Raw genomic sequence first — 24,378 nt, forward strand, 5'->3', positions numbered from 1 at the left:
TTTTAGTTTAATTTGATCATTTTTTAGCATAATTGTTGAATCATGTAGCTTAATCAATCTCTTTTCTAGCTTAATTACATCATCATCATCATAGCTTAATCATGCATATCATTAGCTTAATTAGTCTCTTGGATCAATCTAGTATAATCAATCTCATATTTGCATATCATTATCATTTCAAATCCTTCGTCTAGGTGTAGTCAAGTCATTGGGATTGCTTATCCAGATCTGAGAGCAAATCCATACTCGCATCTTTTAGGAGGCGATAGGTTGTTTTGTCATGGTTCATCTTTGTTTGCTTATTATTTGCTAACCATGCTTGTAATGATATATTGAGTGTTTTGTATTGCAGCTGCAAGTATCACACTTCACAGGCACGACACTTACCTCCCCTATGTTTCTGATTTTGTTCACTCCTCCTTTTGATCTTCTCCTTTGCCCTTAGGGCCAACTAAAAAAACATGGATAGTGTCTGGTGTGAGGATACTTATCTCATCATGTATATTCTATCTAAGGCCATTCATGTACCTGGCCAACTTCTCCACTTCATTCTCATGCTTCCTAGCCCTCAAACTGGGTTTGTGGAATTCCTCAATGTATGCATTAACATCTAACTCCATTTGTTTTAGATTTTGCAGTCTCTTATGGATTTGAACTTCATAATCTCCTGGAAGGAATTGTGCCTTAAGTCTGATCTTCATACGCTCCCATGAAGTTATCTTCTTCTTGCCTTCTTGTATCCTTTCTTCTTGCATCATATTCCACCAAACCAATGTTGATCCTCTCATTCTTGATTTGGCGACATTGACCCTTTTCTCTTCTGCTACCTCTTTGTAATCAAAGTGATTATTGAGAGGCTCTATCCAATCTAGCAACTCTTCTCCATTGAGGTTTCATCCATAGGTGGGTAATCCATCCAAGTTGTCTTTAGAAATGGATTTGATTGCATCCAAGAATAGTTTTTGGTCTTGAGGCATAACTACTGTTACTGGTTCCTCTCCATCTTCCACTTCTTTATCAGTCTCATCATCCCATTTTGTCTTAACCTTCCCCTTCTCCTTCTTAACCTCTCTGGTTCCTCTGCTTCCTTCTGCATCCTTCAATCCTTCTATCATCTCTACCACCAACTATCGGATGGCTTTTGGAGTCATTGCCTTTGGAGGCATTGAACTTGCTTCTGATTCTTCACAATCTGACATACACCAAATCTTTCAAAGAATGGCTCTGATACCACTCTAATGCAGAGAGTCTTGCAGCTTTGTTCAATACACCTTCTTGAGTGACTTGTCCTACTCAACCCTTCAACTACTCAAGTCCTTCCAATGACACTTAGTATGGGTTGTGCTAATGAGACCTCCAAGGTTTGAACCACTTTGGCTTTCATCCTAGGTATAACCAATGGTTTTGGACAATCAACTCCACCACTCGAGGTTGCCACCTCAGTTACTTACACACTCCTCTCCTGGGCTCCAACCACTCCTGCAAGGATATTAACACACAATCACCTCATATGGTTTCCCAATGATTCTACCAGGTGTCTTTAATGTATTTTGAGGTTTAAGGCTCACCAAATCCATCTCCTTGGCTTCCTAACCCTTCTAGGTCTCTATCGACACCAAAATAGGCCTAATTGCATTAGCCCTCCCTAGGCGGTTTTAGGGTCTTAGTTTTAAAAATTCCCAAACAAGCCTAGAAATAAATCATGGATTTGAGTACCCTTTTGGAAGTTACAAAAAATACTGGAAAAGTGCATCTGGGTTATCCATACAAGTGGGTTTTCCAATGCTGCACTATTTTGAAGGGTTTAGGCCTCACCGGTGACTTGGCAAGATGGGGATAAAACTCTTCACCAGTCAAATCTTTGGCTCCAAAAAATTTTGGAATATTCAAGGGAACTCTAAGTGATTTCCATTCATGTGTCACTTGGTCCTACGCCAATCCCCATGTGCTCATAAATCACACTTTTCTTGCTGTCCTAACTCACCTACTCCTAGCGGTGAGCCTATGGCTTCATTGTTTCTCCTCCTCTGGGACTTGCAACACCACACACCCTATTCTAAAACTATGTGCAGACCCTAACCTAGCATTATTAGTGATTTCAACAGGTGCCATCAAAGAATTCCTAAGTTAGAGCCATTTTCTTGCTCTTAAACCATACTTGCAAGGGTTTTGCTCCTAGTTGCAAAAAATTGAAGAAATTTCTACAACCTAGGACAATCAAACTTGAAAATCAACCTTAAAGAGGACAAATAAAATGAATACTCAGAATTGCAATGAATTACACCATCTAGTCCATACTAGACTGTACAAGCAATGAAAACAAGAGTAAAACTGTCAAAAATCGATGGAAACAAGGTTGCTTCACAAACCAAAAACTTGCTCTTGCATTTCCAATCCTCCAAATCGTACAATGAAGTGAATTTTGGATTTTATGCTCCTATTTCAGTCGGTTCAACCAACTTTTAACGCCTATAACCAAAAATGCAACTTTTGCAAGAAATTGCAAAATGTTGCTCAACAACTTTTACATCTTTTTGCTCCAAGATGCAATTTTGCATTCAAATGCATTTTAAGTCTCCTGAAGGTCCTCAAACACCCTGTAAGACCTAAACACAACACAATTGACCCCTAATACATGAATACATTCATCTGGAGTACTTTACATGTGAACTACCTAAGCATCTCACTTCTCAGGTTGTCAGCATCCTGAACACAATTTGACTCAAACCAAAACTTGGACAACTCAACCATGGATCTACTGAGTCCTCAATGGTTGGTCCATTATTATATCACAAAGATAACACACAAACTTGAAATAAAACAAAGATTTCATACTGGGAGTATTAGGTGCCTTGCACTAGTGTCTTAGTGGCAACAATAGTACTTACAATAGGTGGAGCTTCAACCATGATTGTTATGGAAGGTAGGCCCATTGACTGCTTCTCTATAGTTATCTGCTCCAAAGATTCAGTAAAATCTAGAATTGAAGACTCAATAATGGATGTAGGAACATCATCAAAACTCGAGAGACTAGACAATGTAACATATTGTTGATCACCCTCCTTTTGTGGTAATTCTATATTGAACCCCTCATCGTCATATTCTTCTTCCTCTTGATTTGAATATGATTCAATAGAATGAATGATAACTTGTGTAGGAGTTGATACCCGTGAAGTGGTGGGGGTATCACTCTCACCTTGATGAGTTGGTTCTTCAACTTGCATTTCCTCTTAATGAGGAATTTTTCCTTCTTCTTGTTCTTTTTCCTTTTAAACCTCTTCAACAACTGGTTTCTTAGGCTCTTCTACTCGCGTCACTTGTGCAGCTAATGTAGATTCACCTTTCTTTATCCCTTTGACAATGAATTTGATTTAAGGTCCTTTTCCCTTAGATTGTATCGAAGGGATTGATGGAGGTGCTTGCACATCTACTTTGCTCTTGGTCCTTAATTCAGTTGTTTTGCCAACTGCGCAATCATTATTAACATCATCACCAACACTAGAAGGAAGCTGCTTCATTCTAATCCCCTTTTTCAACAACCATGCATTAGTATTAGCCAGAATAAGGGCAATTCTTTGGGTAATAGACTTACTTTCATTTCTGGACCATTGGATGAGTGACAAGGGAGAATCAACAATCTTTCGTTCAAAGTAGACTGGGTCTACTACATCATTGATATCTTCCATTGTATCCGAGACTCTAGCCAAATCCATGTTCTCAATCTGTTCCAAATTGAGATGACTGAAATCCATTTTACTCACATCTTCCTCATTTCCACAATCTACCCAGACATCTTCGAGCCGATATACATGTGTACATAGCTCCTCTTGATTTTGTTCTTCATCCCACAAAAATCAAAATTATAACGAGCCTTGAACCTCCTTATGGTATTCCATTGTATTTCTTCCTCCATATTTTTGGCCTTTGGGTTGGTCATCACTGAATATTGACCAATGACTTTTGAAAATTTAAGGCCAACCTTATGAGCTTGTGACTGCCTCTCATGTACATGAAACAATTGTCGACATAATTCCACGAGAACAATTTTATCTGAAGGATACCTTGGAAGTATTAATGGTTCGCATGTAAAACATCCTATGTAGATATATGTGAAAGTAGGAAATTGAAGGAATACACAACCAAAGAAAGAAACTCTGTTGTATGCTGCTTCCGTAATTCTTCTCTTCTCTAAACCTTTATAAAACATACACTTATAGACAACAAAGAAGATGTCATTGACCCTTCTGAAATGACTTCCTTGATTATTGATTGTAAGTTGATCACAATAGTTCCAAACACGTACTAACCTTCTATCACCCTTTGTAGACAACCCTGGATATTGCTTCATAGAGGCGGCTGCATACACAAGGTATGAGGTCATATAGAACTTTAGTGTTGTTTTGACCTCTTTCAACTGTGCACAAAGTGCATCACTAATCTGCTCACCCCAATCTATTTTGGTTGCCCCTTTTCTGATTATGCTCATGTAATAGCACATATAGTTCTGAAAGTAATGAGAATTTCTCATACCTTTTACTCGTGCTAACATAGTGATTATATCATTGTATGCTTCATTGAAATCACTCCTATGGAAGTATTCAGGCCATCTTGAAGTGGTGGAAACCCTAGCTAAAGAGAAGAAAATTGTATTAATCATCTTCTTACATTTCACTTCATTCTTCTCATAATACTCTTGAGCACCATCTTTGGTTATGTTTGCTACTTCTTCCACTTGAGAACCCTTAAACACGTTGTTAAAGAAAACACTGTCTAGTGTCATGACAACATTTTGATTTACATCCTTCACCTGTCTTGTATAAGGATCGAAATGATCCGCCACTGCAAGTACAAAATCCGGATCATGAGCTGCTACTAGGAAAGAAGCATACTCATGCAACTCTGATTTGATTAAATTTGCCATATTTGAAGGGGCTTTCTCTACTTGATTAACAAACTCTTGCATGTCCACATGACCAATCTCTGTATCCCTCATCTCTTTGACATTAGAGTTAGCTAAGCTCTCTGGGAACATGTTCAAGTATTTATCATACTTGTACTTCATCTTTTTCACAGATGGCTTGCTTGGCAAAGGCTCTAATTGACTTGAAGAAGCCTCTGATTTTCCTTGAGTAGGATTAGACATTTGCAAAGTGCTGCATTCAATACTAGTCATTAGTATTTTGAAGATCATCCACATTAGAAGGGCAAATTTCATCAATTGGAACAAGAATCCAGAGTAAAAAAGGATTTGGGAAAAAACTGGACAAAAACTTGCAGGTCCGATCTGCAAGTAAGAAAAACAAGATTAGCACATCGGACTTTAAAGTCCGATGTGCAGAAAAAAACATCACAGATTGCATATCGAACTTTAAAGTTCGATCTGCGAATAGGGTAGAACAACTTTGCATAATAACTTTGCACTTTGCTAAAGTGTAAAGTTATTATGCACATCAAACTTTAAAGTCCGATCTGTATAATAGGGCAAAACAGAATCCCACAAGTCAGACTTTGAAGTTTGACCTGCACTCTTGAGAAAAAATGGCCTGCACATTGGACTTTAAAGTCCGATGTGCAACTGAGGGAAGGATAAAGCTTCTAGGCATAAAGCTCGACTTGCCAACTCAGGGAGGAACAAATGATCGACATGTCGGACTTTAAAGTCCGACATGTTGAGCGAGGAAAAAATTCTTGAGGGAGAAAAATTACTCCCGCATATCGGATTTTAAAATATGATATGTGGGAGAAAGACGATGGGAGGGAAGGCAAAAAACCAAAAAACCCTAAACTAGAAAACAAAACAAACAAAAACAAAAACCCTAACCTACAGACATGCAACGAAAAGGAAAAACCACGAAAACAACAAAAACGTACCTCGAATGCAGATCCATAGGACGAAAAAATCACCCAAAGGCACAATCACGAGCAAAATCCGCACAAGGAAGGCAAGAGGGCGCGCACACAGAGTAGGAAACGACCAACAAATGACTAAAAATGACTTTAAAACTTAATTTAAACAAGATTGCAGATTGGACTTTAAAGTTTGACCTGCAATTAAACCAAAAGCTAACTCGTGTTTTTGCAGTTTTACCTGCAAGTCCAACTTGCAGTCAACTTAAAAATTGCAAACTTTCACATCGAACTTTAAAGTCCGATGTGCATCAAAACAACCAAACACCTTGTAGGTCGGACTTGCAAGTAAAATTGCAAAAACCATCTAACTTAAAAATGACAAAAACAAATGACAAAAAGCAGATTCGACTAGCCAACGAAGTCGATTAACCTTATCCAGAGGACGTGAGGTACGAAATGGACTAGTTTCATAGGGCTGTCTCACGATTTTGGCCATGCCGAAATCGATGACAACAATTTTGTTTTTTGCATCATTTTAAGAAAATTGATTAAATTGCTTAAAATAAAATATAAAGGCTTGAGGATGTTGTCTTGGATCTTAGAGAAAAACTTTAGATAGATAAATATTTTGAAGATATTATGATAAGATAATGATACCAAGAACTCTATGATAAAATTCCATTTGCTTTTTGATTAAAAGAAATTTATATATATTTATTTTAAAACTTAATCTTGAAACACTAGAAACCTACCCTTGCCCTCGCACTCCATCCCTAAAAAAAGCTTTAAAAAACCTACAAACTATGCTTTTTGGTTAAACGGGATTATATATATTTATTTATTTTTACTGAAAAATCATTTTTTTTGTTTTAAAACTTTGTTTAGGGCTAGAATATTCTCTCTCCTCTGGACGGCAGAAGGAGATCGAACAGTATGAGAGCTTCTTCGCCCAAAACGGCCTATTAAAGGTACACGATACAAAACTAAAAAGATCCTCCAGTACAATAACAGGAGGCGGCTTCTTTTCGGGCTAGATCTTCCCAACATTTCATCCTTCTCTCTCTGCAATCCATTTACCTGGCATATTATTTAAATTGTTGAAACAACCGTTGAAACTCCACAGCTTTTAGACCTCGATTTATTTTTTTACAAGACCTATTGTCCCTCCGAAGTTATCTCTAGGGCAATGGGGAAGAAGAAGAGGAAGGCTCCCAAGGTGTGGTGTTATTACTGCGAACGTGAATTTGATGACGAAAAGATATTGGTACAACATCAGAAAGCCAAGCATTTCAAGTGCCATGTCTGTCACAAGAAATTATCAACAGCAGGAGGCATGGCGATTCATGTCCTCCAAGTCCATAAGGAAACAGTCACCAAGTAAGTTTTTCAATCCTTTATTTATATTTTCTTATTCTGGCCTGGAGGGCCTGAGAATTTGAGATAAAATTATGTTAGTTTAACGCATTTACGCAATTTCAAATTCTAGAGTTTTCTCACATTACCCCCTTTGGAATGGGGCCTTTTCAGTCTTTTTTTAATATCATGTTTTGGGTGTAAAATGTCTGCAATCTGGGTAAATTAATGCTTGGCAGAGAATTTAGGGGTTTGTAGAGAACTTACAGTTTAGACTTAAGCCAGTAAAGATCCTATCGAATTACTTCTAATTTTATAGGTCATGTTCAAGTAAATCCTTGGTATTGAATATGCGGCTTTATAAAACATTGTTTGGTATGGTTTCACCTCTTTCGCCAGCTAAGATCCCATTGGGTTGATGTATCGCTTCATTTTGAGTGGGTACTTGGATTCTTCTTTTCAGATGTCTTGGGTATTAACAATGTATGGAAACTGGGTAAGTAAATCCTTGGTATGGGATGCGAGGGTTTACAAAGAGTTTATGATATTGGATATAGATAGACACAAAATGTTTTCCCATTTTTAATAGTCGTTTAGTAATTTCTGCGTTTTGGTTATACTTTGTACTGTAAATACCATGTCCATTAGAATGAAGAAAGAGCTTTTGGAAAAACTATGGAAGTTATGTAATTAATATCCTGAATCCTAATGATGGATCATAGAGTGTGGTCTGCAATGTTGATGTAAACAAAACCAACCCACTTGATCTAGAATCTCTCCTGATATCGTGATGTGTGTTCATACAATATGCTCCACTCAAGTTTAAACAATATCTTTATATTGAGCAAGTAAATACGCAGTATTGAGTGTAAGGGTTAATTAAGAATTTGTGGAAAGGTTTTTAGGTCTTGATACAATCACATAAATATATCCTTATTTAATAAGTGGTTATATTGCTTCATTTTGAATAAGGCTTCAAAAAACTCTTTTAATAATCATAATCTCTGTGTGTGTGTAGAATGTGTGCATTCGAAAAGGGGAGCATCTAGGGAATGGATATTACAGTTAATGAATCGTTTGCCTGTCAGTTTCTTCGATGCTGAGAGTTTTGATCATAGATTTTGTGGGTAGCATATCTTCCCGAGTTTTGAATGTTGGTCATCATAGTGGCATTTTCTCTATCTTACTGCTATGCAAGGGTTCATTGGACAAAGAGTCTTGGATATATATTAGTTATTACTGTTACTTCATGTAATTTGTAGAAGTTGAACGAGTGACATGAAGGGCTTGAAAATCCCATTGTGTCCCTCCACTTTACCAACTGGGCTAAGGTTAATTTTTTATGTTTTTAGCCTACATCTTATTGCCACGCAAATGCTTGAAGTTTATATGTAAAATGATTTAGTTGCTTATCCACGCACATATTTTTGAATATTCTCTAGAGACTATTTCTAAATGCAGTAGTTTTTCTTATGCCATATGATTTCAAGATGATCGTGGGAGCGATTTTATATTTATCTATTCTTACATAAGGGGATAGCTTAATTCTAGTAGTGTGCATTTTCACTTTCATCCTTTTCCAGGTGGACATGTTGGATATTCCCCCCCTTGATATTTGGGTTTTGTGATCTTCTGTTCACAATGGACATGTTCTTACTTGCAGTTATTTAAGCAGCTACTGTGTTGTAGCCTGAATGCATGTATACCCAAGTAAACATTGGTTCATTAGCAGACTGTTTGCATATATCCACAAATAATGTATTCCCCTATAGCCTGAACTTGGAAAATGTTTTACATGACCTACCAAAATAATTGTGTTGAAAACTCCTTGATTAATACACGACCTCTTCTCTGGGCTTAAAATTGCAATGAGATACTAAATGCTTAAATTTTAATGATGTAGACACAATAATTTTTGAGAACAGACTAAATCTATGGCTGTATTATCCATTGTACATTTTCTGGACCTGATTTCTTATTTTCTTCTTTGCAAACCTTGAATCTGGTCGCATGGCTTAATGATACATGCTTTTATTTTTTTGGGGAAGTGAAATTGACTTCAAGGAATTAGATTAATGTACAAAGAACTTGAAGTGTTGTATTTTGGTCTGCAAATAAATCTGGTTTTATTTTTGCATTGCTTGCTAAGATTTCTTCTGCTTATTTTGATTGTTTGATATATTAATATAAAGTATTGAACAAGATCTGAACATCTGAACTTCCAAGCCTTGTAAGTGAAGTTAGAACTATTAAAGTGATATTAACAAATTAAAGTGCAATTCAATATCAAGTACCTTACCATTACAATAGTTCTAATAATGAATATTGTAAAAGTGTAGAACATACATGCTATATACTGAAATATACCTTATTTTCCAACCTTGCATGGAAATCATTGCGGTGAGGTTGGCCTTCAAAAGTTGAATATAGCTAGTGGCCTATATCATAGCCATCAAGAGATGTGAGTAGGCACTGTATCTGTACGGGCACACTGTTTTCAGAATCAGGGAATTCAGGTGTGGATATAAAGCACATATATGTACAGATACCAGAATTTACAAAACTTAAAGATTAGAACGAGTTGTTATAAACATTGGATCATGAATGGAACTGAAGAGTCTCTCATCTGATCTCTATTGTGATAATCTTCCTTGCAAATATACGTTTCTGCCCAAATGTGCAATATTTTTATTTTTGCTTTAGATTATAATACTTCTGAAATTTGTATAAAAATTAAACACTCACTTACTAATTCAGATTGAACTGTGTGTTGCATTTATTTCTGCTCTCATTAATTTGTCAAATCTTGCCAACATTTTTGAACACTCAACTTTTTGCAATTTTTTTTTCCATTGAATGAAAAAGGCTGTGTGGAGTCCTTGACCTTCTCTGGTTTAGGATATTTCTGTAAACAGAGTAAAATAAGTCATCTCTTGCTGTAGGGAGATGTCCAATAAAACGCTTTGTTAGCCTAGTGTATACACCTCTGTTTTTCACTTTTATTTAGATAATTATGCTGTAACAAATATAATGTAAATGTGCTTCATTCTGCATGACTCTGCATAGTTTCTATGGTTGGTTTTCAAGGAGATTTTGCAGTGGAATTCTGTAATGAGTATATGATCAGTACAGCTATGAGCAAATATGCATTGCCGATTCTGAGTATATTTATAATGCGTGCTGTCTTCTGTTTGGTATTGGTGTCATGGCAGGGCTTTTCAATTTCCGTGCATTGTCGATGTATATTTCGATTCTGAGTATATTTATAATGCGCACTGTCTTCTGTTTGGTATTGGTGTCATGGCAGGGCTTTTCAATTTCCGTTCATTGTCGATGTATATTTCGATTCTGAGTATATTTATAATGCGCTTCTGTTTGGTATTGGTGTCATGGCAGGGCTTTTCAATTTCCGTTCATTGTCGATGTATTATGTTAAATTTTTTCTTTGGACTTTGTTGACTTTTAAAGTTGCAGCATTAACACACCTGTTAACTTGACAGTGATGAGTTCTTGGATGGAAGTCCTCCTTGAAGTTTTAACAGGATGCTATTGATATTTTCAAATGCTTTTTGTTGGTTGTGGATTTCATGAAGGAGAAGCTGGTTCAAGCATGATTAGAATGTTTGGAAATTCTTTAAAATGTGCAAGAGATGGGGAATGGATTTCATTGATGAGTTAAAGTAGAACCTCTATAATTTTTAACCTTTTAGAAAAAAGGGAAAGTATCCCCAGCCCAAAAATAGGCATTTGAGGGCCTGAAAACATCGTGCAATAACAAGTTTACCAGGAGTTTTTCTATCTCCATTTTGTTTGCAACATTGGAAAATCTTCTCCAAGCTTTAGGAGCTGTTAAGGTATTCAATCCTTATACCCTCTCTTCGCTTAAAAATTGTTGAGACTACATGCTGATAAGGTCACTGCCACAAGCAGAAACTTTACAATCAGGAAAATACAACACAGAAATTTGAATTTTTATTTCCAAAAGAAACTTATTCAAAACCTAATCTGTCTACTCAAGAAAATTCCCCTAGTTAGCTACAATCATGTACAATCTCATCAATTGTGTTTTTTCCATAAGTTTGCAATAATTGTGTCTGCACATGTTAGGCGTGGCAAATTGTGGTTTGATTTCAGGGAGCTTTCCTTTTGGTGGGGGTTGTAATTCAAATGGATGTAAGAATTGTGATGCAAGCCTTGAGCTTTGGGCATCACAAGATCAAATTCAAAAAAAATATAGGAAAAGTAAATATGCTGCTACTGCAAAATAAAAAATTGAATTCTGTTATTTCATGCCAAATATACTGCAGAGAGATCAAAGTAAATATATACCATGTCTTAAATATGAAAATTATAACAGTGATGATGAAAATGTTCGTAAACATGCCAAAAGACTTGAAACATTTAAATTTTCATTAACATCAAAGTTTCAGATGCCAATCCCAAAAAAGTTCTGGAGCCTCTAAAAGCTTGGTATCGTTTTCTTGGGAATAAATTGCTAACAGGGCACACTACTTTGTGAAAACCCTGGGTTAAAACTGGCAATTTTCAGGTTTACCACATTATGTGAGAGGTCTGAACAGAATGGGAAAGTTACTGGCCTGTTGTTGCTGTTGTTCATTTCTCATGTAATGCTAGCGTGTTTTTTTAATTTTTTATTCTATTGCAGAAATATTTCTCTACCAGAATGCATTGACCTAGGAAGTCAAGATTTCTTAAATAAGGATGGGACTTGGAAGCCTATTAGGCATTGTGTCATTGCAGTTACATGGTAATGACATGTAATAACCCCCAAAATCAGTACCCAATCTTTTTGTTTTTGTGACAGATTAGGAGGGTAATACCTGTCAGATTTACAAGGTTACTTACCCTATACTCTGGTTTTCATTAGATTCCAACTTTTTAAGAGTAACCTTTCAATCAAGGCATAGCTGATTCTGAGATCAGAATAAACGTGATCCATTAGACCACTTAAGATCAGTTAATCAATAATGATATTACAACCCTCCAAGATAGGTCGAGTCTTTGCACCATCTGAATACTTCTAATACAATATCATCCTTCTATAATATTCTGCCTCACAAAGATCTAATACTTGGTTCATGGGAGAAATAATGCTACCCCACAAATAAAGTTAAAACAGCTCTTGATGCCTTCAGTGAGTACTTAAGAAAAAAAGGGGAAATTTTTTGGCATGTTTACTCTGAGACAACTCGCAGCAGGGAAAAAGTCGCGAGTACTTGGCGACTTGTTGAGTCTACGAATTATGTATTAACCAGTTAACTCTTGTGTTTGATTGCTACATTATGTGAAAGTTCAGAATTGCACCCGGTCTGTTATTACTGGTGTTCTTTTCACATGTAATACTTCTATGTTGTGATGGCCCATTGCTGAAAGATTTCTATACCAGAATGTCCTAACTAAGGAAAACAATTAAAAATATTGTTACTTAGAATTGTACGAGTTTTAATCTTGTAGGCTGTCTAGAATGCTCTAGAACATCACAACATTGCTGAAATTATTGCAATAATATTTGAAATGAGATTTTAGAAACTCTTGAGATTGTATATATTTAGCTATTGAATCAGTATGCTATATGTAACTTTTGTGTAACATGTATGCAGTTCTGATTAGTATTTGTACAGCGCATGGTAACATTACCTGGTAAAAAATTGCAGTTAACTGCAGCCTGTGGCTGGGGCGGTGCCACTTTTTGCACCAACTCAAGTTGTTTGGGAAAGTCCAGCAGTTTTTTGAAGAAACACAGGAAAAAACTGTGGGCTATGCAATAATGCTTGAAGAACCTATGGATTTTTTCCAGGTTTTCAAAAAAGCAGCCCATTGTGTCTAAACCCTGGATATTTCATCTATAACATGATTGAGAATTAGAGAATAATTGGCAACATTAAACAAATTGTTCATATATGTTTTTGTCTATTTCTACACACCATATTTGGTATGAAATAAGGATAACATTTTTTCACCATATTTTGACGAATATTTTGGCATTTTTTAATTGCTATTTTTTCCCAATCAAAACCCGAGAATTTGAATTCTATTTACACTGTAACTTTGCTGCGTATATTCTGTGTAAATGGAATGCTACTAACTACTAACTACTAAGTACTATGGTACATGGTATTATATGTCTGCAGTCTGTTGATTTTTGAAATGATTTAATTTATGATTGGAATTTCATCCTCATTTTGGAAATTTGAGGAAATCATATTTTAGATCAATTTGTGCAAAACAGTAATGTCCAGGCAAGCTTTATCCCCAGGATTTCGTTTAAGCTATCTGATGCTTCCAACAATGCTTTTACAAAGCTTAAAGTTCAATCCAAAATATTTTAAGTCACAAGCAAAGTTTCAAGTACTCCAAGCCACAAGTTCTGTTAGAATGTTCAGAAATAATTTTTGCAAGTAATCAATTAAGGGGGATGTTCTTTTCTTTTAACACTTTTGAGTTCTCTTTGTCTTTTTGGTTTAATTGTTTTGTAAATTCCTTTCATAATCACATTGTTACATATATAATATACAATTTGCTTTGGGTATGGTTTCTTAATATTATACTATTTGAAATTTGATGCTTCAGGGTACCAAATGCAAAACCTGATAGAGAATCAACAGAGATTGATATTTTTGGCATGGAGGGAATTCCTCCTGAAATATTGGCTGCTCATGATGAAGAGCACGGTAATATTAACTACATACTACTGTTGCTATACAGCAAATTAGTCTCATCTGATGCATATATTGGTCTTTTGGTGATGCAGATGATGAAAAACCTTCGAAGGTGGCTAAGGTTGAAGTTCCTCCTTCTGGTTTTGGAGGAATAGGGTTGGGACCAACTGGAATAAACTTGCCAACCCAACCAACCTATTCTGGTGTGCCTTCTCTGTAAGTTCTTTCTTCAAGTTAATATAGGTGGTTTCTTGTAGACTATAACTGTTCTGTAAACAAAATGTACTAGGTGATTATTTTAAACATAGTTAGCAGGAGATGGGTACAGGTACTGGTTTCGGCGACAGGGATGGCTATCATAACACCCTTTTCAAAAAAGTTTGGAGATCGGTATCTTCAAAGAACGTTAAATACTAAAAAGTTTAAAAATTAAAAATAGAACTAACATTTAAATGTATTGAAATAGATTATTTATATTGATATTTGATAATCATAGATTAATTATATTGATATTTGATAATCATAGATTAATTATATTGATATTTGATAATCATAAATTAATTATATTGATATTTGATAATCATCATCATGATAGAAAAATAATTTAAAGCCACAATCACCTGGAGGTGACAGAAACTAGGAGGGGAATGCCATTATTTTCAAAAACATGGTGTGGGGGATGTTGGGGATGACCATATTTTCAATCAATTGATAAAACTTCAATGCATGTACACATCATAAACTCTATAATTGTTTCACTTCATATTCTTACCTCTTTGGGATTTAATAAGGCAATTTTTTACCATAAAAACTTGTAAACTTTTATAGAAATTTTCAAGTCTATTACTATAGCTCTTTTAACTTCTGTCAGCCACATATCAGCACTTCGAGAAAATCCAGTCTAATTTATGCAATATATCCGAGAAACCTCTTTTGGAAGTTTTCTGATGCTCAAGCTTATAGGAGATGCGAAGAAACTTCATCTGCAGTCTTGTAGTGTTTGAACTTCAAGAAAATCCAGTCTAATTTATACAATATATCCGAGAAACCTCTATTGGAAGTTTTCTGATCCTCAAGTTTATAGGGGATGTGAAGAAACTTCATCTGCAGTCTCGTAGAGTTTGAAGACATCTCCATATAGGTCTCCAAGAGAGGGATGTGATTCTGGTATGGGAGACAAGTACCAACGGTCAGGGTATGAGTCTCCTAGAACATTATCTTTAATGTAGTGTTGCACTATCATAGTAAAAAATATCACAATCTGTAGCTTTTTTCTGATGGTTCTTGAATCTTAGAATCTGTCTGTGGTTGCTTGACTATGGCGGTTAATTTGTATGATTCTATGTCTTGGTTTTCGACAGACCTAATTGTGCATATGGTATGGTTTCTTTGGTCTATTCGTCAATTTTTTAATCCAGTTGCTTGATGGAAAAAGCAGAAAAATCCCATAAAGAGATTGCAGAATCTTATAATTCTGACAATACATTAGAGGATAAATAAAATAATGTTTATTGAGGATACATTGAAGAATAAGTTAGGAGATCTACCTTCTGTTATTTACTTTTTCCAAACTTGATTTTAATAAACAGTTTGTTCTGGGACATGGAGGAGCATAGTTTTGGTCTGTAGCTGTGTAACAATTCAGTTTATCATGTGTACATGTCTTGTGATAATCAATGTGCACCATAAATAACTACATTTAATTTTGGTTGGATGCAGGTATGCACCCCCACCATCTGTTCCAGTGCGTCCTCAACTGTGGCCTGCTCCATCTCCTTCTTCACAGCACTGGTCCTCAACTCCACCGGCTATTCCTGGGCAACCCCCATTGATGCCTATAAGGCCACCTCAAGTTCCTCAGCCTCCACAACCATTGTTTCCAATTCAAAATGTATACCCTGCATTTTCCAACTCAGTTGCAACATCTTCTCAGGCTCCAGTACTTCAGAGACCACCTCAGTTACCATCACAACCTCTATTCCCTATTCAGAACAGACAACCTTCTCCATCTGTTTCACATTCATCCTCTCAATCTCCAATGCAGCCACTATATTCTCCTAATCCTGTATCATCACCATATTCACAGTCTTCTCAAGCGTTATTTCCTATAAATGGTCCTCATTCACAGATTCCTTCCAGCCTTTTGGTTCCACCCCAACATAGTTTGCCACAAAGGCCAACAATTGACTTGAGGGTTTCAAGGGAGACAAGCTATGTGGTTGATTCTACTCTACCATCAAATGTAGCAAACAAATCTTTGAATGTGCCTGCCTTTCCAGGTTTGATATTCTCCCACTGGTTTCTGACTTTCCCATGGGTTTAGACATGTTTGTTTGTGTTTGCACTGTTATATTTGAATTTCAACATTGTTGCTGGTTCTATGGATTCATTTGTTAATAGACAATTTAGATTATAATGCACATTGGTCATAAATGTTTGATTAGCTTTGTTTCTATTATGTTTTCAAATCATTGTCTGCCAATATGCTGAAACCCATCAGGTTGATTCACAAAGAAAATTATACTGTAATTTTTAATCTGAAGATTCTGAACAGAATAGAAATATAGAATTACAATGCTATAAGATCCAAAATCTTTGAAAAATGTAAATAAACCACTGAAATGAAAACTGAAAACAGTAGCTATAATATTACTAAAAATAGAGGAGACAGTACATAGTAGAGAAACAAAAATTCCCTGAAATGGCACAGACATGAACTCAGGTCCAAAATATCGAAGGGCAGCATGGATGCACTGGCGCAAAACTTAAAACACATTCGTATAGAAGTGCACAATCATCTTCATTGTGAAACAGAATACCAGTTTGAAGGCCTTTGCACTTATTTATAACTACTTTCCTTATATGACTTGTTCACTTAATGCACATGGGATTATTAATTTGTAAATGTCTTCCAAATCCTACCATAAACTTCAGAAACAGTGTTCCTGGACTCATTGACCAGAAAATAGTGTTGTGGTCCAGTGGTTTAAAAGGCGGATATATCTAGGAGGCACAAAAATGACGTGCTATTCACGTCAAAAGGATGGATGTGCCTGTCACCTATTAGTGGTAATACTATTTCAATAGAATAAAAGAAGTTTCAAACTGTTACCCTGTCTTCCATTTCTTTTCCCTCAATACTATATTTTGAATTTGTTCTTTGTCTTTATCAGGTGGTTTTTATTTCATGCGAATTGCTTTCTAGTTTTGGTAGTCACACCATTGAAGAGGGCTTTACTTTATTTACATTAGTTGTATTGGAGAGTGTATTAGGTTGAATAATAGGTCATTTAGATTCTAATCCCATGACTCCTTCCAAGATTGGTCATAACAAACTTGTTACTTGGTCACAACAAAATTATAATCTTTTTTGTACTTATATGCATTTAAAAGATTAGTCATATAAACAATGCCTTGAGAAGCAATAATTTATTCTTGGGCCAGTCCTTGTGAAGGTGTAGCCATATAGAATGAAACTCACACATGCTGTCCTTGTGTATGATGAAATTGAAAGAACGCTATACAAGGGTTATATTTTAATACATTGGCTTGGAATAGGGTGCTGCACTCTTTGAATAAATATCAAATATAGTAATAAATATTTTAAGTGTTTTGTCAATCGCAGAAGGATTCTATTTGAGACATGTAGGGATTATAATATCCACAAGTTTTGTCAATAAAGTCAATGTAGAATAGACATCATGATTGTAATACTATGCACATAATCCTAGGTAAGTGTAATAATAATATTTTATATTATTATCATAAATATTTGTTTTGTTGTAGAATCTAAATAGTCAACTTGGATTTGAATTAGATATGTTAGATTTTAGTAATCAGATTTGCAATCGCTTAACATATAGGTGCAGAAGTAGATAATGTACAGTAACATAAATAAAGCACATAAATAGAGATGTACACAACACAAGACTACCCTGGGAAAACCTCCCCCTTGGAGGAAAAACCCAGCAACAACAGACCTTCAGATCTGATTATAATAGACAGAAATTATAGTTACAAGTCTGACCCAGCTAAGGCACAATAGCAGCAGATGACAATAGATAGAAACCGACTTATCTCAGTCCTTCGGATGCAAGGAAATCACAAGACAATGTATTCGCTTTCCTTCGATGATTGTTCACTGTGCTTCTATGATGATATGCTGCGCTGCCCATCAATGATGTTCACTGTCTTCATACAATAGATGCACAGCAGATGGATTTCACCCAACAGATGTAATTCGCACCATACAATGACAATTCGCTGACTCCTAACTGAGTTTGCAGACCTTCAAGGATAATTTGCACAGCTGGAGATTTCGCACCTAGAGCAGATCTGAATCGCACTTTTGGAGCAGAGGTATTTTGTGAACTTGCTTGGATAGTTTCCTTCCAAAATGAATCTGTATTTATACAAGGTAGAGGGAATGCATATAGGGTCGGCCCAATACATTTTGGCGCCTAAACTCACTTTAATTCACACGCCACATAATGAGGATGGGTCCACACGTTAGCCCACACGTTTGGTAAATAGGTCCATGCGTTTTGAACATTATATGGTAGGAATATAAGGGAAGTAGGGCCCAACCCTATAATGATCCGAACAACATTGGAATAGGGCCCAACCCTATTTGTTTTACATATTAGATTGAGATAGGGCCCAACCCTATTTAATCCTAATGGATTCGAATGTTGCCTTTGGCAATTCGAATCCATTATAAATATTTTCCAAACTAGTTACAAAACAACACGATGGTCATATGTTGTTGATAAACATGTAATTTGCATCTCATTTTAATGAATAATATTTTTCTCAATTTCATTTTGTAGTCCATTTCTTTGCTTGACATTGGTCTTAGAGCACAAGTAATTTTCTCATTTTTCTTCTTCCTCCATCTCATTTTTGCTCTCTTGCTAAATTCTGTAAATGTTATTACAATTTCCAATTTAATGAACAAGTTATATGCAAGATGGTGTATTTAAGATTTTGGTATTATGACTATGACAATAATATTGTTGTCTTTCTTTTGCTGCAGGTATGGAGGATGAACATGTATTGATTTCAATGTCATCCCCTTTCTTTTGAATGATGCATATATAGTAAGGTAGTCACAATCAAGTGGCACCTTGATCGGACATGTCTTTTAGACATGTCCGACCAAGATGTCATTTGGTCGTGACTCTTACAAATGTCAACCGATCCACTTGGTGTCTATGATAACTAATCCGTGCCATTGTAAATGATAACAGATCGATATAAACACACCCGATAATGAATCGGTATCAAAGCAAACAAGCCCGATAACTAATAGCATTACATATGCTATCGGGTTAATACCCCGATAGTATATTAATTTCGATTCATAAATGAATCGACATTAATATGCTATCGGGTTACTAGCCCGATAGCATTTAGATCGACGCTTAACTATGTTAAGCAAGTCATCGATCTAATCCATCTTTATCCAATGTCAATATCATAATCATGATCAATGTTACAGTCTGATAAACATATTCAGTTCGGAAAGCATAAATCAGATAATCTAATAGCATAGATGAGTAAACCAAAACAGAATAGAGAAGATTAACGGGTTAGGAAAGTCTTATCTTGCAGAAGCTACTAATGCATTAACACTCCCTCTTAGCTTTGGAAGATAGATAAAGTAACCTGCATCACATTTCTTTTCCATAATGTCAGTCTCCAAGAATATATATCATCTATACATATGATATGAAGTACCATCAGGGTATAAGATACAACTATAAAACATCACTCTAAGTATGTGACATAGAGTATCACCTAACCATGTGATATAAAAGATTCATCATTTCATTATGACAAGATATCACCTGAACACGTGATATTAGTATTGCCTAAACACGCAATACTAAGGATAAACATATGAGGATGGTTAGATTCTCATCTTATCCAGGTTGTGATATGTGCACAAACATTTTATACAAATGTTTTATCACAACTCCATCATGGCACATCCATGACAAACCAGAGATCCAACATGATAACTGGTTTAGAGAATCATAAGATCATCACCTTATGATGTCTGCATACAAGTGTTCATAATCTGAGAGATCGTCACCTCTTAGTTATGAACACAGGGGGTGAAACCTAGAATGTCTCAACATGACAAAAGAAGTTTACACATTAAACATCTTATTTACAAAGCAGATTACCTTTCTATCATACCTAAACCTTTTCTGAAGTGATCAACCTTCACTCTGGAAAGTGGTTTGGTCAGAATATCTGCAGTCTGATCTCCTGTACTAACATATTCCAATTTGATCACATTTTTGTCTACCATGTCTCGTACATAATGGTATGGACTCTCAATATGCTTAGATCTGTCATGAAATACTGGATTTATAGAAAGCTTTATGCAGCTCTGGTTGTCACAGTGGATGACAGTGGGTTTCATGGGTTCACCAAATAGTCCCACAAGCAACTCCCTAAGCCATACTGCCTCTCGAGCAGCCATGGAAGCTGCAATGTACTCGGCCTCGGTGGAACTCTGTGCTACAAAAGACTGTTTTCTGCTGATCCAAGAAATCATGGCTGATCCTAAACTGAAGCAACATCTTGAAGTGCTTTTCTTGTCAGTCACACTCCCAGCCCAATCTGAGTCTGTAAATCCGTGTAGGTCTAGTTCGACTTTCTCATATTTGAGACCAAGGTTTAGAGTACCTTGTAAGTATCTCATAATGTGTTTCAGTGAAATCAAGTGGATTTCCTTAGGCTCACACATAAACTGACTTAAGGCATTGACCGCATAACAAATATCTGGCCTTGTATTCACTAGATACATCAGGGACCCAATCATCTGTCTGTAGAGAGTAGGGTCAGTGGATTGTGATAGTGCTGATGCTTCCTTAAGTTTATGTAAATTTGTTTCCATGGGAGAGGTCATAGGTTTGCAGTTATGCATTCCGAATCTCTTCAAAATGTCCAAGGTATACTTTCCTTGGTTTAGTATAACATTTTCAGAATTTTGCTATATTTCCAAACCTAGGAAGTAATGAAGGAGTCCCAAGTCCTTCATATCAAATTCTTTAGATAAATCTTTCTTACATTGATCTATGAGGTGATCTTCTCCTGTGATTAGTAAGTCATCAACATATAGAATCAATATTAACATATCACCTTTATTTTGTTTGTAGTAGAGATTTGGATTTGCATCATTTTTAGAGAAGCCTAGTTTAGAGAGATAGGTGTCAATTCTTTCATACCAGGCCTTGGGGGCCTGTTTAAGCCCATAGAGAGCTTTCTTGAGTCTGCACACATGAGACTCTGCACCCTGAATTTCAAATCCTTCTGGTTGTTCTAGGTAGACTTCTTCTGAGATCTCACCAATAAGAAATGCTGTCTTAACATCCATTTGGTGCACCTTCCACCTTTTTGCTGCTGCAATGGCTAGTACTGTTCTTACTGAGGTATATCTGGCTACAGGTGCAAAGGTTTCTTCATAATCTATTCCTTCCCTTTGAGAGAACCCTCTAGCTACAAATCTGGCCTTGTGCTTTTCAATACTGCCATCTGCAGCATGTTTGATTTTAAAAAGCCATTTAGATGAAACAACAGATTTCTTAGTAGGCCTAGGAACGATCTCCCAAACATCATTCTTCATAATGGACCGATACTCTCCAGACATGGCATCCTTCCATACTTGATGTTTAAGTGCATCTGATACATTGTTTGGTTCAGCTTTAGAGAGATCATTCATAAGAGCAACATAGCTAGTGAATTTATTAGGTCTTTTGCTTTCCTCGAAGGTTCCTGAAGGAGCAGCAAACTTCTGAGCTTCTGCTACAGTCTTGGTGGCCCATAGAGGTCTTTTCTTGAGGTTTTCTCTAGGTAGGATTGGAGTTTCACCTATAGTTTCCTCAAGATTCTCCCTCTGAAGCTCAGGAGTAGGATCTTCTTCTATGTTAGGAGTGGGGATATAGATTTTAGGCTCTATTGTACTTAGGGCTCTTTTGAAGGCTAAATCTTCTTCAAAGATTACATCCCTACTAAGTTCAATATTTTTCTGACCATGTATATATATTCTATAGGCCTTGGATGTTTCACTATATCCTACAAGTATTCCCCTTTTTTCAGAAGGTTCTAGTTTTAGTCTTTTCTCTTTAGGTACATGTATATAGACAGGACACCCAAATATCCTAAGGTGGTTGATATTTGGTTTTAGTTTGGTAAATACTTCTTCAGGAGTTTTATCTTCAAGATGTGAGTGAGGACATCTGTTTTGTATATACACAGCAATGTTAGTTGCTTCTGCCCAAAGGTTGATATTTAGATTCTGATCAAGAATCATGGCTTTGGCAGTTTCTACAATTGTCCTATTTTTGCTCTCAGCTAGCCCATTTTGTTGAGGATTATAAGGTATTGTTAGCTCCCTCTTAATCCTTGAGTTTTTACAAAAATCTTTAAATAAATCTGATTGTATTCCCCCCCATTATCAATCCTTAGGATTTTAATTTTATTTCCTGGGTAGTTCTTCGTTAGTGATTTAAACTCTTTAAACCTACTAAGGATCTCTTCTGATTCTTTACACTTCAGAAAGTTGGTCCAAGTTTTCCTAGAGTAGTCATCAACAAATATTACATAATACAAACATCCTCCTAGAGAGGGAACGGACATTGGTCCACATACATCAGAATGAACTAACTCTAAAACTTTGCTTGTCTTCCTAGTACTATTATGGAAGGCACCCTTGATATTTTTACCTAGGGCACATCCCTTGCATGCCTCTGAATGATATTGCTGCAACTTAGGTAAACCTGTGACAAGGTTTCCCATAGATGGTAAAGCTCTATAATTCAGGTGGCCTAGTCTTCTATGCGAGACCTCATTTGCATTTGTTGCTTCATGGATTAGGGCTAGGTTGGGCTCTGTGCACAGCTTATACAAATAGCCTTGTCTTTGACCAATGACTTTAGCTTTCTTGATGGAAGAATTTCTTGGCCAAGCCAACGCCTTGTTCTCCATGAAGGTTACTCTGTATCCGTTATCTTCTAGGGCTGATATAGAGACTAGATTTCTCTTGATGCCGGGGACATATAGTACTCCTTCGAGTTGCAATGATATGCTTGTCTTTAGTTTGATGGTGTAGGAACCAATTCCTCTAACTGAATGTGAGGAATCATCTCCGATGGTTACTTCTTCATCATTATCCTCTGTCATGGAGTCTAGCACTTCTCTAAACCCTGTAATGTGTCTGGATGAGCAACTGTCGATCACCCAGGAGTTAGACTTATTTGATGCATGGCTTGTAAGTGCTGAGTAGAGGACATAGTTCTGGGATTCTTCTCTTTTAGATTTTCCTGCTCTGGCAAATGTGGCTTGTTTGGCTCTCTCTGGACATTTTGCAACAAAGTGCCCGAACTTATCACACCTATATCATTGAATATGTGATAGGTCTCTCTTTGAAGTGTTCTTGCCTTGATGACCCTTCCTCTTCCTAAATTGCTTCTTCTTGGTTGTCTTATTTGTGTTAGTATTTAGAACTTGAAGGTCTTCGTCTATGTTCTTTTGTTTTATTCCCATCTTGTTCAATCTTGATTTTTCTTGGAGACAATCGTCCCTTAATCTTTCAAACTTAGGATACTTGGACTTTGCATTGATGCCTTGGACGAATGTACTCCATCCACTAGGCAACCCATCTAGAGCAATGAGTGTTAACTCTTTGCTTTGGATTTCGTAATCCAGAGTTGCTAGTTCATCTCTTAGAATTGATATCCGCATAAAGTGGGCGTTGATTGTCTCCCCCTTGTTCATGGTGATATGATTTATTTCTCGTTTTAATGCCAGAGTTTTACTTGCATTTGATATCTCAAATGTGCTTTCAAGTGCTTTGAACATTTTATAGGCTGTCTGATGTGTTCTTATGATGGGCATTATGTTGTTTCTCACCCCATCAACTATTATTTTTATGGCCTTTTCATTTCCCTCAATCCATCATGCTGTTTTATTAGGTTCATTTTCAGGTTGGTCATTTTTAGTTTGAACAAATGAATCCACTTTGTTCTCCTTTAAGATCATCTGGATTCTGAACTTCCAGGCTGAAAAATCATCACCACCTTTGAGTCTATCTTCGAATCTAATAGCGTTGGCCATTGGAGAAATGTGATGTAGTATATAACCTTGCTCTTAAAATCTTTCACAAAATTGAATAGCCTCAAGTTCGATCAACGTGGCTTTGATACCATGTAAATGTTATTGCAATTTCCAATTTAATGAACAAGTTATATGCAAGATGGTGTATTTAAGATTTTGGTATTATGACTATGACAATAATATTGTTGTCTTTCTTTTGCTGCAGGTATGGAGGATGAACATGTATCGATTTCAATGTCATCCCCTTTCTTTTGAATGATGCATATATAGTAGTGTTCCATGGGCGTTGGGGACGGGGGGGACGCGTTTCCGGGATGGGGGGACCAAGGGCCTAAATTTGGGGACGGCGGCGGGGGGGGGGTGGCGG

General features: G+C 36.3%; 1 protein-coding gene across 5 annotated transcripts in view; it reads left to right on the plus strand.

The window, feature by feature from the left end:
- Nucleotides 1-6,731: 6,731 nt before the first annotated feature.
- Nucleotides 6,732-24,378, plus strand: part of LOC131027111 (protein SUPPRESSOR OF FRI 4) — a 41,176-nt gene continuing 23,529 nt past the window's right edge. For 4 of the 5 annotated variants that reach the window (XM_057957094.2, XM_057957091.2, XM_057957092.2 and 1 more), the window contains exons 1-4: nt 6,733-7,227; nt 13,795-13,895; nt 13,976-14,099; nt 15,603-16,162. In XM_057957094.2, the coding sequence (XP_057813077.1) occupies nt 7,037-7,227; nt 13,795-13,895; nt 13,976-14,099; nt 15,603-16,162 (976 nt within the window). In that variant the 5' untranslated portion in view covers nt 6,733-7,036. Of the gene's footprint in view, nt 7,228-13,794; nt 13,896-13,975; nt 14,100-15,602; nt 16,163-24,378 lie in introns of all 5 variants that reach the window. The other variant, XM_059221309.1, reaches the window with a different exon arrangement.

The sequence above is a fragment of the Cryptomeria japonica genome, chromosome 5, assembly GCF_030272615.1.
Source record: "Cryptomeria japonica chromosome 5, Sugi_1.0, whole genome shotgun sequence".
Classification (NCBI taxonomy): domain Eukaryota; kingdom Viridiplantae; phylum Streptophyta; class Pinopsida; order Cupressales; family Cupressaceae; genus Cryptomeria; species Cryptomeria japonica.